This window comes from Oncorhynchus nerka, linkage group LG7, assembly GCF_034236695.1.
Source record: "Oncorhynchus nerka isolate Pitt River linkage group LG7, Oner_Uvic_2.0, whole genome shotgun sequence".
In the NCBI taxonomy this organism is placed as follows: domain Eukaryota; kingdom Metazoa; phylum Chordata; class Actinopteri; order Salmoniformes; family Salmonidae; genus Oncorhynchus; species Oncorhynchus nerka.
The window spans coordinates 80,892,045-80,904,835 of record NC_088402.1 but is presented as its reverse complement, the minus strand read 5'-3'; the positions used below and the strand labels follow the sequence as shown (position 1 = coordinate 80,904,835).

The 12,791-nt window shown below is 45.1% G+C and overlaps 1 protein-coding gene across 1 annotated transcript; it reads left to right on the top strand.

Moving 5' to 3' along the window:
- Positions 1–370: 370 nt before the first annotated feature.
- On the top strand, positions 371–9,204 carry LOC115132493 (zinc finger protein Eos-like). Its single transcript, XM_029665188.2, has 7 exons — positions 371–420; positions 1,040–1,141; positions 1,434–1,727; positions 1,994–2,161; positions 7,304–7,462; positions 7,687–7,809; positions 7,934–9,204. Exons 1-7 carry the CDS (start codon positions 381–383, stop codon positions 8,872–8,874), a joined length of 1,827 nt encoding a protein of 608 aa, XP_029521048.2. The 5' UTR covers positions 371–380; the 3' UTR covers positions 8,875–9,204.
- The last annotated feature ends 3,587 nt before the right edge of the window (positions 9,205–12,791 follow it).

Below are 12,791 nucleotides of genomic sequence, written 5' to 3'. Positions count from 1 at the left end.
TAAATGTTGATCTTCTCATATGTGCATTTCCTGGCAACTGAGGATAGGTGAATCTAGAAAGATAGACTAGAGCAAAGTACCAGTTAGACACACAATACAAAGACTTGTGTGAAACAATTTAATACTGCATTTATTGCAGCTTTACATTGGGCTTCAGACATATTTGAATCAAAAGAAATCTACTGCAAAGGATACAATTAACATGGTGAGCATCATACAATGGTATCCAAAATGGCATTTTTTGTTGTTGTTTTAGGACAGGTGGGTGTACTTAAGATAAGATGAAGATTGTTGTATGCTAGGATATCTCATGAGTTGGACCATATCTTTGCTCTGACTTGTCTGTTTTTGTCTCTGTGCCACAGGCAGCTGGTGAGAGAATGAATGCTGATGACTGCAATGGACATTCATATATGTCAGGTAATCAGAAAACTAAAAGTATTTTAAAGACTGGATAGATTAGAGAGTTTAATAGTCACATGTACAGGGTTGCAGATGTAATTACAGGGTACAGTGAAATTATTGACCTCCGAGATACAACAATGCAGGACAAAATGAAATAAAACATTACCAATATAATAAAAATAGATAATAATATAAATAATAATATATACATATTAACAATGTAATGATGGGGACAGGGAGAGCAGGTAGCTGACTAGTGGTGGCTATTCAGCAGCCTGATGGTCTGAGGGTAAAAGCTATTGGCCAGACTGACAGTTTTTTGCCATGATGCTCCTATACTGCCCGCGTCTGAGTGATGGAAACGGGGAGAACAGGCCATGGCTCGGGTGGATGGGGATGCTGATGATCTACTTGGCCTTCCTGCAACACCTGGTGTTGTAGGTGTCCTAAAGGACAGGCAGTGTATCCAGTATAAGAACATCAAATGGCATCAAATGTCCCAACATTACATTGTGTTCAAAATGAAAAGACCAAGGCACTCTTCATATAATCAATTAAAATGCCTTTATTTGTATGGCATGTTCAATAGAAACAAGGTTTTAAAAATCACAATTACATTGTGTTCACTTCACAGCCAGTGGAGGAGAGACAGCGACGGAGCATGGTGATTTCTGTGGAGGTCTGAGGGTTCCGGCCGTGAGAACTCAACAGTCTTCTCTCAACCAATCTCTCGGTGGTCAGTCATCTTTTTAAGTCTCTTATCTGTGATCTACAGTATAGAACCTATTGAATGTACTGTATAATATATCACATGCAAAACTGACTGAAAGCTATAAAGAACACCAGCAGTTATCTCACTTGAGGAATTATTTCCATATGATACATTTTGGTATTTCAATTTATAAAGATTTACTTAATTGCAATAAAACAAAATACATTTCCCATCCCTTTCCCTATATCGTTCCATATGCTAAGTTATGATGAAGGTTTTGAACAAAGTTTCTCTCCCCTGTCTCCACTCTACCCAGTGAACTCTATTAAGGTAGAGGAGGACAGTGACAATGAGCCTGTTGGTGCTCTACAGCCAGAGAGGAGAAAAGGAGAGAGGGATGACAGAGAGGGCACAATAGAAGACGGGAGTGGAGAGCTGGGAGGAAGGGTGGGTCGAGGGAGTGCAGGAAGTGGTTACGGGGAGCTGGCCAGTCCTCATTCTGCATCCCCTGGTCCCATCCGACTGCCAAATGGGAAGCTCCAATGTGACGTGTGTGGAATGAACTGTATCGGGCCCAATGTACTGATGGTGCACAAGCGCATCCACACAGGTGAGGCCAGATAAACAGACAACAGAGTAGGTTGAAAAATCCCCCTAGAAGACAACGGGAAAGTTTCTATTCAGTTTCCTGAACTGAAAACTGTATTGACCCCAGGTCTTTGATAGGTCTTTGTGTTCCTCATCAACATGAACCCTTTGAACCCTTCTTTACATGGTGTCCATATGGTCCATACATTTTGACTGAATATTGTTCCACTGTTTTGTTCCAAGGTGATAGTAGGATTTGGAAAAAAAGACTGTCCATGTTGTTGTCAGGTGAGCGTCCGTTCCAGTGTACCCAGTGTGGAGCCTCCTTCACCCAGAAGGGGAACCTGCTGCGCCACATAAAGCTGCACTCTGGAGAGAAACCCTTTAAATGTCCCTTCTGTAACTACGCCTGTCGCCGCCGGGACGCACTCTCTGGACACATCCGCACACACACTGGTAAGACACAGTAGCCTGCTTTCTAATGTCAAGCCAGGAAACTGGTAAGACCATTTGGGCTCTAAGTGGGCTTAGTGGGACCAGATGGGGAATAGAGCTGCTACCAGCCGCAGTCCCACTGTGTTGTGTAATTACAATGTATTGTAATAGCGAGTCATCTGTTCTCACAGTGTCTTCAATTCAATTATTTTTTGGGGTCCAATTGGATTTAGAATAACAAAATCATATATTTCTTGCAAAAAAGTCCATTCAGCTCTCTAGAGTGGGGCTCAGAGGAAATAGACAAATATCTATTGTCTTTACAGGAATGTACTTTACCACACGTGCAAAATATGACATTTAAAAGTATTCAAAACAGGATGTCCTGTTGGTGTTTTTCAATTTAATGAAGACATGCATTCAACAGGTGTTGATAGAGACAGGCAGAGCAAGGTGGGCCTGCTGTTCTGAACAAATAATTTCAGTTTCAAAGAAAAGCAAACTTGCAAACCTCAGATTTCGGCGAAATGACGTCAGTCTCTTGACTGCTCGGTAAAGGTGGAACGTTGCGGTGGCAAGTTGGGTCTTTTAAAACGTCAAAGGTGTGGAACAGAGAACAATTTCTGGAATTCACAGAGAAGGGGGAGTCCATACCCATATGGAAAAGATATATATATATATACACACACACACACACACACACACATTAAACAAGATTGTTACATGGGTTATATCTGGAACATGTTAGTAATACATACGGTAGCAAATACACTGAGAAAATTCATAGAAGATTCTTGTAATATATTACTTATGGGTGGGTAAGATTTACACATAACAAAAATGTTCCATGTATTATATAAATCAAATCAAATCAAATCTGATTGGTCACATACACATGGTTAGCAGATGTTAATGCGAGTGTAGCAAAATGCTTCTGCTTCCAGTTCCAAAAGTGCAGTAATATCTAACAAGTAATCTAACAATTTCCTAACAACTACCTAATACACACAAATCTAAAGTGGTGAATAAGAATATGTACTTATAAATATATGGATTAGCGATGGCCGAGCGGCATAGGCAAGGTGGAATAGATGGTATAAAATACAATATATACATATCATATGAGTAATTTAAGATATGTAAACATTATTAAATTGGCATTATTTAAAGAGGCATTGTTTAAAGTGACTAGCGATCCATTTATTAAACTGGCCAGTGATTGGGTCTCAATGTAGGCAGCAGCCTCTCTGAGTTAGTGATTGCTGTTTAGCAGTCTCATGGCCTTGAGATACAAGTTGTTTTTCAGTCTTTCAGTTCCAGCTTTGATGCACCTGTACTGACCTCGCCTTCTGGATGATAGCGGGGTGAACAGCCCGTGGCTCGTCTTTGATTATCTTTTTGGCCTTCCTGTGACATCGGGTGCTGTGGGTGTCCTGGAGGGCAGGTAGTTTGCCCCCGGTGATGCGTTGTGCAGACCGCACCACCCACTGGAGAGCCTTGCGGTTGAAGGCGGTGCAGTTGCGGTACCAGGCTGTGATACAGCCCGACAGGATGCTCTTAATTGTGCATCTGTAAAGGTTTGTCACGGTTTTGGGTGACAAGCCAAATTTCCCCAGTCTTCTGAAGTTGAAGAGTCGCTGTTGCGCCTTCTTCACCACACTGTCTGTGTGGGTGGACCATTTCAGTTTGCCTGTGATGTGTATGCCGAGGAACTTAAACCTTTCCACCTTCTCCACTGCTGTCCCTTCGATGTGGATAGGGGTGTGCTCCCTCTGCTGTTTCCTGAAGTCCATGATCATCTCCTTTGTTTTGTTGACATTGAGTGAGAGGTTGTTTTCCTGACACCATACTCCGAGGGCCCTCACCTCCTCCCTGTACCCTGTCTCATCGTTGTTGGTAATCAAGCCCACTACTGTTGTGTCATCTGCAAACTTGATGATTGAGTTGGAGACGTGTGTGGCCACACGGTCGTGGGTGAACAGGGAGTACAGGAGGGGGCTGAGCACACACCCTTGTGGGGCCCGAGTGTTGAGGGTCCATGTTGTTTCCTACCTTCACCATCTGGGGGTGGCCCGTCAGAAAGTCCAGGACCCAATTGCACAGGGCGGGTTGAGACCCAGGGCCTCCAGCTTGATGAGGAGCTTGGAGGGTACTATGGTGTTGAATGCTGAGTTGTAGTCAATGAACAGCATTTATACATAGGTATTCCTCTTGTCCAGATGGGATCGGGCAGTGTGATGGCGATTGCATCATCTGTGGACCTGTTGGGGCGGTATGCAAACTGAAGTGGGTCTAGGGTGGCCTGTAAGGTGGAGGTGATATGATCCTTGACTAGTCTCTCAAAGCACTTCATGATGACAGAAGTGAGTGCTACGGGGCGGTAGTAATTTAGTTCAGTTATCTTTAAAAAACATACGCGAGACATTGTCCCATATGGAAAGATATAGAAGAATCTAACAAGATGATTATCTTCTATCTGGAACTTGGCAACAAATACACATACAACATTAATAGAAGATTGTTGTAATATCTGACTTATATGGGTGGGTAATCTTTAGACAGAAATATAAAACACATACGAGAGACATGTAAGGTAAGCTTTCTAAGGAGGAGGTGGAGGATGAGGGGGTGTGGCAGGGGTGGGGTGGAGGGAGGAGCAGGAGGGGGATGAGAAGGGGGAGGGAAATCTAGGTATAAATAGTATAATTGATGATACATAACTAATAAAGTATAGTTACATTTAATTTGGTCTGTTAAACCTACCCTTTGGAATGGCTCGCTCAATAATAATTCTCACAATAGAACATTGGTAATAGTCAGTGACAAATATTAAAGTTAAGCAGGGCTGGACTTAGTTAAAACCCTGACCAAGGCATAGCTGTAGATTAATCAAATGTCCAGTAGGAGGTGCTGCCCATCCTTAACCATGGAAACTCATACCTGAAAATGCACACTGAGTATACAAAACATGAAGAACAGCTGCTCTTTCCATGACATAGACTGACCAGGTGAAAGCTATGATCCCTTATTGATGGCACTTGTTAAATCCACTTCAATCAGTGTAGATGAAGGGGAGAAGGCAGGTTAAAGAAGGATTTTTAAGCTTTGAGACGTCGATTGTGTATGTGTGCCATTCAAATCAAATCAGATTTATTTATATAGCCCTTCTTATATCAGCTGATATCTTAAAGTGCTGTACAGAAACCCAGCCTAAAACCCCAAACAGCAAGCAATGCAGGTGTAGAAGCATGGTGGCTAGGAAAAACTCCCTAGAAAGGCCAAAACCTAGGAAGAAACCTAGAGAGGAACCAGGCTATGAGGGGTGGCCAGGCCTCTTCTGGCTGTGCCGGGTGGAGATTATAACAGAACATGGCCAAGATGTTCAAATGTTCATAAATGACCAGCATGGTCAAATAATAATCACAGTAGTTTTCGAGGGTACAGCAAGTCAGCACCTCAGGAGTAAATGTCAGTTGGCTTTTCATAGCCGTTTAAGAGTATCTCTACCGCTCCTGCTGTCTCTAGAGTTGAAAATAGCAGTTCTGGGACATGTAGCACGTCCGGTGAACAGGTCAGGGTTCCATAGCCGCAGGCAGAACAGTTGAAACTGGAGCAGCAGCACGGCCAGGTGGACTGGGGACTGCAAGGCGTCATCATGCCAGGTAGTCCTGAGGCATGGTCCTAGGGCTCAGGTCCTCCGAGAGAGAGAAAGCACATCCCCCAGATCTTGCGTGGAGCCCCAGATCGAGGGAGATTATCAGTGGTCTTTTATGTCTTCCATTTCCTAATAATTGCTCCCACAGTTGATTTCTTCAAACCAAGCTGCTTACCCATTGCAGATTCAGTCTTCCCAGCCTGGTGCAGGTCTACAATTTTGTTTCTGGTGTCCTTTGACAGCTCTTTGGCCATAGTGGAGTTTGGAGTGTGACTGTTTGAGGTTGTGGACAGGTGTCTTTTATACTGATAACAAGTTCAAACAGGTGCCATTAATACAGGTAACGAATGGAGGACATAGGAGGCTCTTAAAGAAGAAGTTACAGGTATGGGAGAGCCAGAAATCTTGCTTGTTTGTAGGTGACCAAATACTTATTTTCCACCATAATTTGCAAATAAATTCATTAAAAATCCTACAATGTGATTTTCTGGATTTTTTTTCTAATTTTGTCTGTCATAGTTGAAGTGTACCTATGATGAAAATTACAGGCCTCTCTCATCTTTTTAAGTGGGAGAATGTTAGAGGAAATTATTGTTCAAATGATTAATTATGTATACATTTATTTAAATAACCATTTATTCTGATACTATTATGTTATGATATGAAATTTATGGTTAAGCTGTTACTGAAAATGCAAGCAAAACGAATTAATTGTCTGTACCTCTCGGGTGGTTTAAGGGAGAGGGATGACGTATATTTTCTGACAGATAAGAATGGTCCTTGATGTACCATTTGTGGAGGAGAAGATATCTTTTAGACAGATTGGAATGTCTGGTTTATGAGGGGAGTAGAAAGCATCTCCGGACCTAAAAACACTGGGCTATTGTGAGAATCGGAGAGAGTGTGGGAAACTGATGTCATTTTCAGTTTATAACCTGTGGAAATATGTGTATGTGGTTAGTACTCTCTGGAATTAAACGCTCTTACCTGGCTTTTAAGACTGGTCTCGATCTACTTCATGCATAATTAATGAACTTACACCTCATTAATGAACTAGAGAGAGTGTGAAATTGATTTTGGCTATAAAACATATAGGAATTTAGAAATTCCACTATCAGAGAACTTGCACAATTGGTGGCTGACTAAATACTTTTTGCCCCACTGTACATACAAATCATGTATTTGTATCTTACCTGATTCTTACTAGATTTTTGTGCAAATAATCTACTTCTGCCATACAATATTCATATTGTATTCTCATGCTTTTCCATATGGTAGGCTAACATCTAGGTCATGAATAAGTATTAAAGGATGTAATAAAACTTAAATTATGCACAACTACATGTAACTTGTTATTTGACTTACTTTCAGAAATAACTAACTTTCCTAGGACACAATATCAATAGTCTGGTCATATTTTGTAGATCTCATTTTACCAAAACAGACCAAAAGAGAAGCATGGGTGACCCATTGACTGACCCATGAATTGCTGTGTTTCTGGGCTGCAGTGCCCTCTCTGACAGTGGGTAAACCTTACAAGTGCAGTTACTGTGGTCGTAGCTACAAGCAACAGATCACCCTGGAAGAACACCTTGAACGCTGCCACAACTACCTAAAGTGTCTACAGAACCATCAGCCAGCACTCAACACTGAACACACTGCACAGGGTAACATACACACAGACTCTTAATATCAAATATACAGGGTAACACACATTGACTGTCATCATCCACACAAACACAAGATTACAGAAATACACTTAGCTCTTTCATGTTGTGTTAGTTCAGTCTGAGCTCACTGGACAAAGTCACTGTGAACCAGAAAACACATCTGTTTTTGCATTCTAATGTCAATGTGTATTTGAACAGAGTCTGTTGTGTTTTGTCCCCAGGTATGGAGCCGATGTCTGAGCCAGAGGCTGTCCTCCAGCCGTCCACTGAGAAACTGCCTTTTATAGACAGACTGGTGAACACCATCACCAAACGCAAGAGGTCGACTCCACAGAAGTTTCTGGGTGAGTTTTCTACTGTTTATATATGTCCATGTTCCTGAAGGTATTGAAACCCAACAGTGCTGTAACATGACGATAGTCTTGTGATTCTGAGGTTGGCAACACTGATGTGCGCTTTTCTTTACAGGAGAAAAGCACATGAGGCTCAACGAGCTTGATATAACTTCTGAACTATTCCCTGGTCCTGAAAAGGAAAAGGATGGGGACCTGCACTCTGCACCCAACTCTCACCTTGAGGGAGAGGCTGGTGCTGTAGGGTTAGTGGGGATGGGGGGCAGATATCTCCACAGGTATGGAGGTGATGAGGACCCTGGGTCTGAGCCCCCTCAGCTGGCCCTGCCCTACTCTGCCTGCCTGTCTGACCCCAGCCCAGTCATCAGCTCTGTTTACAGCCACCTGATTCCTCTGGGTCCCCAGGTCAATGGAGCCGTAGGTGGGCGTGGAGGTGGGGTAGCGGCCAGGTTTGTGGAGCTCGCTGGACGGGAAGCAGGCGAGGGACACAAGGACATACCCTCAGGTCAGAGCCCCACGGTCAGCAATGGCTACAGCAATGGCTGCCATGATTTCAAAGACAAGTCCGACACAGAGAGCACAGCAGAGGAGCAGCAGAGCACCGGTGTTACAGCTCCAACCAGCAACTCCAACAACCACCACCTCCTCCCTAACCTACAGTACGTAGCCCCAGCCCTGCCCAGCAGCCGTCGCGACCGCCTTCCAAACCCCAATCCCAGACACGCCCAAGACCCAGATAAAGAGAGGGAGAGAGGGTACACCGACACCACCATCCCCACCACTGTGAAGGGATCGGGGAGCCCTGGTCCAGGGTCACCATCCATCTCCGGGGACGCTTCGATACAGGTACAGGTGGTGGACAGGGAGGGACGAGCGGTGCGGTCATTCCGCTGTGAGCACTGTCGCATGTTCTTCCTGGACCACGTGATGTTCACCATCCACATGGGCTGCCACGGATTCCACCAGCCTTTCCAGTGCAACGTCTGTGGCCACTGCAGCTGCAACCGCTACCAGTTCACCTCACACATCATCCGCGGGGAGCACCAGGTGGGCTGAGGACAGGAGCACCAGGTGGGCTGAGGACAGGAGCACCAGGTGGGCTGAGGACAGGAGCACCAGGTGGGCTGAGGACAGGAGCACCAGGTGGGCTGAGGACAGGAGCACCAGGTGGGCTGAGGACAGGAGCACCAGGTGGGCTGAGGACAGGAGCACCAGGTGGGCTGAGGACGGGAGCGAAGGGGGAGAGCCGGTCCCAACAGCCCTACCCCTTCCCTTCCCCTTCAATGTTTACCCATCTGAAGGATCTGGATAGGTATAATCAGTGTAGTGGTAGAGATTTCACTGTATTGCTTCCACATTACAAGGGTGTGGGAGTGAATTGAGACCGGCTGGGGTGAAGGGGGTGGGTGGGGCGAGGGAAAGGCAGGGGTGTCTGCTTCTTTGAGGTGACATGGGCTGCTTGTTCTGCACCAGATTACACACAGAGAGACACCCTTTGCCTTAACTGTTACATATAAGTAACCCAGGATGATCTTGTTGTGACTGAGAGAAGGTATATTGTTTACAACTGTTAATGTAATGACGGAGTACGTGATCATGTGTAAAGGACATTATGAACATGAAATATCCTGCCTTAGGTGATGTGGATCCTTCACTGTGGATGGTTACATATTTTAACCATGGAGATTAAGAAGAAATCTAATAGGGGCCTTATAATACTGGTCTAGATCAGACTGTTGACCCATGTCCAGTGATGGATAGGGCTCGACTGAGGTGGTCAGGTAGACGAGGCTGCTACATTTAATGGAGGATTGCACTTCTAGATTATTGGCTTGAATGTGATAATAGCATGACGTGAAAACTACTTTTAACTTTGGAGGGTATTCAATCAATCAGTCAAATGTATTTATAAAGCCCTTTTTACATCAGCCGACATCACAAAGTGCTGTACAGAAACCCAGCCTAAAACCCCAAACAGCAAGCAATGCAGGTGTAGAAGCACGGTGGCTAGGAAAAACTCCCTAGAAAGGCAGGAACCTAGGAAGAAACCTAGAGAGGAACCAGGTTCTGAAGGGTGGCCAGTCCTCTTCTGGCTGTGCCGAGTGTAGATTATAACAGTGCATTGCCAATATGTTCAAACCCACCAACTGTGCGAAAGCACAGCCCCCACACCATTAGAGGTATATCTTCAAACCACCAACTTACTACCCTGAGACAAGGCTGAGTATAGCCCACGAAGATCTCCACCACAGCACGAACCTGAGGGGGGCGCCAACCCAGACAGGAAGATCACGTCAGTGACTCAACCCACTTAAGTGACGCACCCCTCCTAGTTACGACATGGAAGAGCACCAGTAAGCCAGTGACTCAGCCCTCCTAGGGACGGTATGGAAGAGCACCAGTAAGCCAGTGACTCACCCCTCCTAGGGATGGCATGGAAAAGCACCAGTAACTCACCCCTCCTAGGGACGGTATGGAAGAGCACCAGTAAGCCAGTGACTCAGCCCTCCTAGGGACGGTATGGAAGAGCACCAGTAAGCCAGTGACTCAGCCCTCCTAGGGACGGTATGGAAGAGCACCAGTAAGCCAGTGACTCACCCCTCCTAGGGACGGTATGGAAGAGCACCAGTAAGCCAGTGACTCAGCCCTCCTAGGGACGGTATGGAAGAGCACCAGTAAGCCAGTGACTCAGCCCTCCTAGGGACAGCATGGAAGAGCACCAGTAAGCCAGTGACTCAGCCCTCCTAGGGACAATATGGAAGAGCACCAGTAAGCCAGTGACTCAGCCCTCCTAGGGACAGTATGGAAGAGCACCAGTAAGCCAGTGACTCACCCCTCCTAGGGATGGCATGGAAGAGCACCAGTAAGCCAGTGACTCAGCCCTCCTAGGGACAATATGGAAGAGCACCAGTAAGCCAGTGACTCAGCCCTCCTAGGGATGGCATGGAAGAGCACCAGTAAGCCAGTGACTCACCCCTCCTAGGGATGGCATGGAAGAGCACCAGTAAGCCAGTGACTCAGCCCTCCTAGGGACGGCATGGAAGAGCACCAGTAAGCCAGTGACTCACCCCTCCTAGGGACGGCATGGAAGAGCACCAGTAAGCCAGTGACTCACCCCTCCTAGGGATGGTATGGAAGAGCACCAGTAAGCCAGTGACTCACCCCTCCTAGGGACAGTATGGAAGAGCACCAGTAAGCCAGTGACTCAACCCTCCTAGGGACGGCATGGAAGAGCACCAGTAAGCCAGTGACTCAGCCCTCCTAGGGACGGCATGGAAGAGCACCAGTAAGCCAGTGACTCAACCCTCCTAGGGACGGCATGGAAGAGCACCAGTAAAGCCAGTGACTCACCCCTCCTAGGGATGGTATGGAAGAGCACCAGTAAGCCAGTGACTCACCCCTCCTAGGGACAGTATGGAAGAGCACCAGTAAGCCAGTGACTCAGCCCTCCTAGGGACGGCATGGAAGAGCACCAGTAAGCCAGTGACTCAGCCCCCATAATAAAGTCAGAGAATCCCAGTGGAGAGAGTGGAACAGGTCAGGCAGAGACAGCAGGGGCGGTTCGTCGCTCCAGTGCCTTTTCGTTCAACTTCAGACCCCTGGGCCAGACTACACGCAATCATAGGACTTACTGAAGAGATGAGTCTTCAATAAAGACTTAAAGGTCGAGACCAAGTCTGTGTCTCTCACATGGGTAGGCAGACCATTCCATAAAAATTGAGCTCTATAGGAGAAAGTCCTGCCTCCAGCTGTTTGCTTAGAAATTCTAGGGACAATAAGTATGTACGGCAGGACCAAATCGGAAAGATAGATAGGAGCAAGCCCATGTAATGTTTTGTAGGTTAGCAGTAAAACCTTGAAATCAACCCAGCCTTAACAGGAAGCCAGTGTAGAGAGGCTAGAACTGGAGTAATTATATATTTTGGGGGGTTCTAGTCAAGATTCTAGCAGCCGTGTTTAGCACTAACTGAAGTTTATTTAGTGCTTTATCTGGGTAGCCTGAGAGTAGATCATTGCAGTAGTCTAATCTACAAGTGACAAAAGCATGGATTAGCATTTCCACATAGTATTTGGACAGAAATTTTCAGATTTTTGCAATGTTACGAAAATGGAAAAAAACTGTCCTTGAAATATTCTTGATATGTTCATCTATTTTTCCTCCTGAGATTGCACTGATAAATTACAATGTAATGCTTTAAAAAAAAAAAGACTTTGTATAGGAAGAATGCTCTTCACATAGGGTCTTATTTATGAAAAGGGGTCATCTACAGAACTGGGGGCTCTAATTGGTCTGTCCCTCTCCTCTTAAAATTGGTGCTGAATTGACCATTGTTAGGGCCTTGTTTGGTTAATCATATCACATGACCTTTATTTAAAGCTTCTTCATCAAACTGTCCCTTTTCTTTTATGTCAGATGGTCCAGCACTGTCCTCAGACAATTGTCATCGAATTCTAATTTCTGGAAAAGGCTTAAAATAAAGGTTAAAATCCAGGTCATATAACATGATTAACCGAAACACAGGGCCCTAACCATTGTGACTAAGGTTGTCATCGCCATCCTAATTTAGAGGTGACTCAGATGTGAACATCCACAGAACTGTGTAATTTCACACTGAATGGTTCAGGAAACAAGGACAATGTCTTGATGGGTTGACTCCAGTTGCACAAATGGACAGTGAGAAAAGTACTTAAAATATTTCAGCCTATCAAAGACTATTTTTTATGAAGTTTATCACTTTTGTATAGTTATGTGAATATCTATGTTGTAGTGTGACACATTTAGCATAGCCTTGGTAGATGTGATCAGCTTCAGCTATATCCCAAGTCCAGCCACAGCGTAAGCAACCCATTGGTCCAGAAAAGGTTACCTCCTGTGATTTTAAAGCAACCGAAAACCTCAATGTATTTGTTTCCCATCACAGTGTGGGGACTGGTGAACAATGTTTGAGACCAAATTCAGTATTTTATGTGAA

Excerpts from the sequence above, each read along its gene's own strand:
- LOC115132493 (XM_029665188.2), top strand. The coding sequence starts at position 381 with ATGAATGCTGATGACTGCAATGGACATTCATATATGTCAG. Across the intron at positions 1,142-1,433 it reads TCTCAACCAATCTCTCGGTG|TGAACTCTATTAAGGTAGAG; the intron begins GTCAGTCATCTT and ends CACTCTACCCAG. Across the intron at positions 1,728-1,993 it reads GCACAAGCGCATCCACACAG|GTGAGCGTCCGTTCCAGTGT; the intron begins GTGAGGCCAGAT and ends TGTTGTTGTCAG.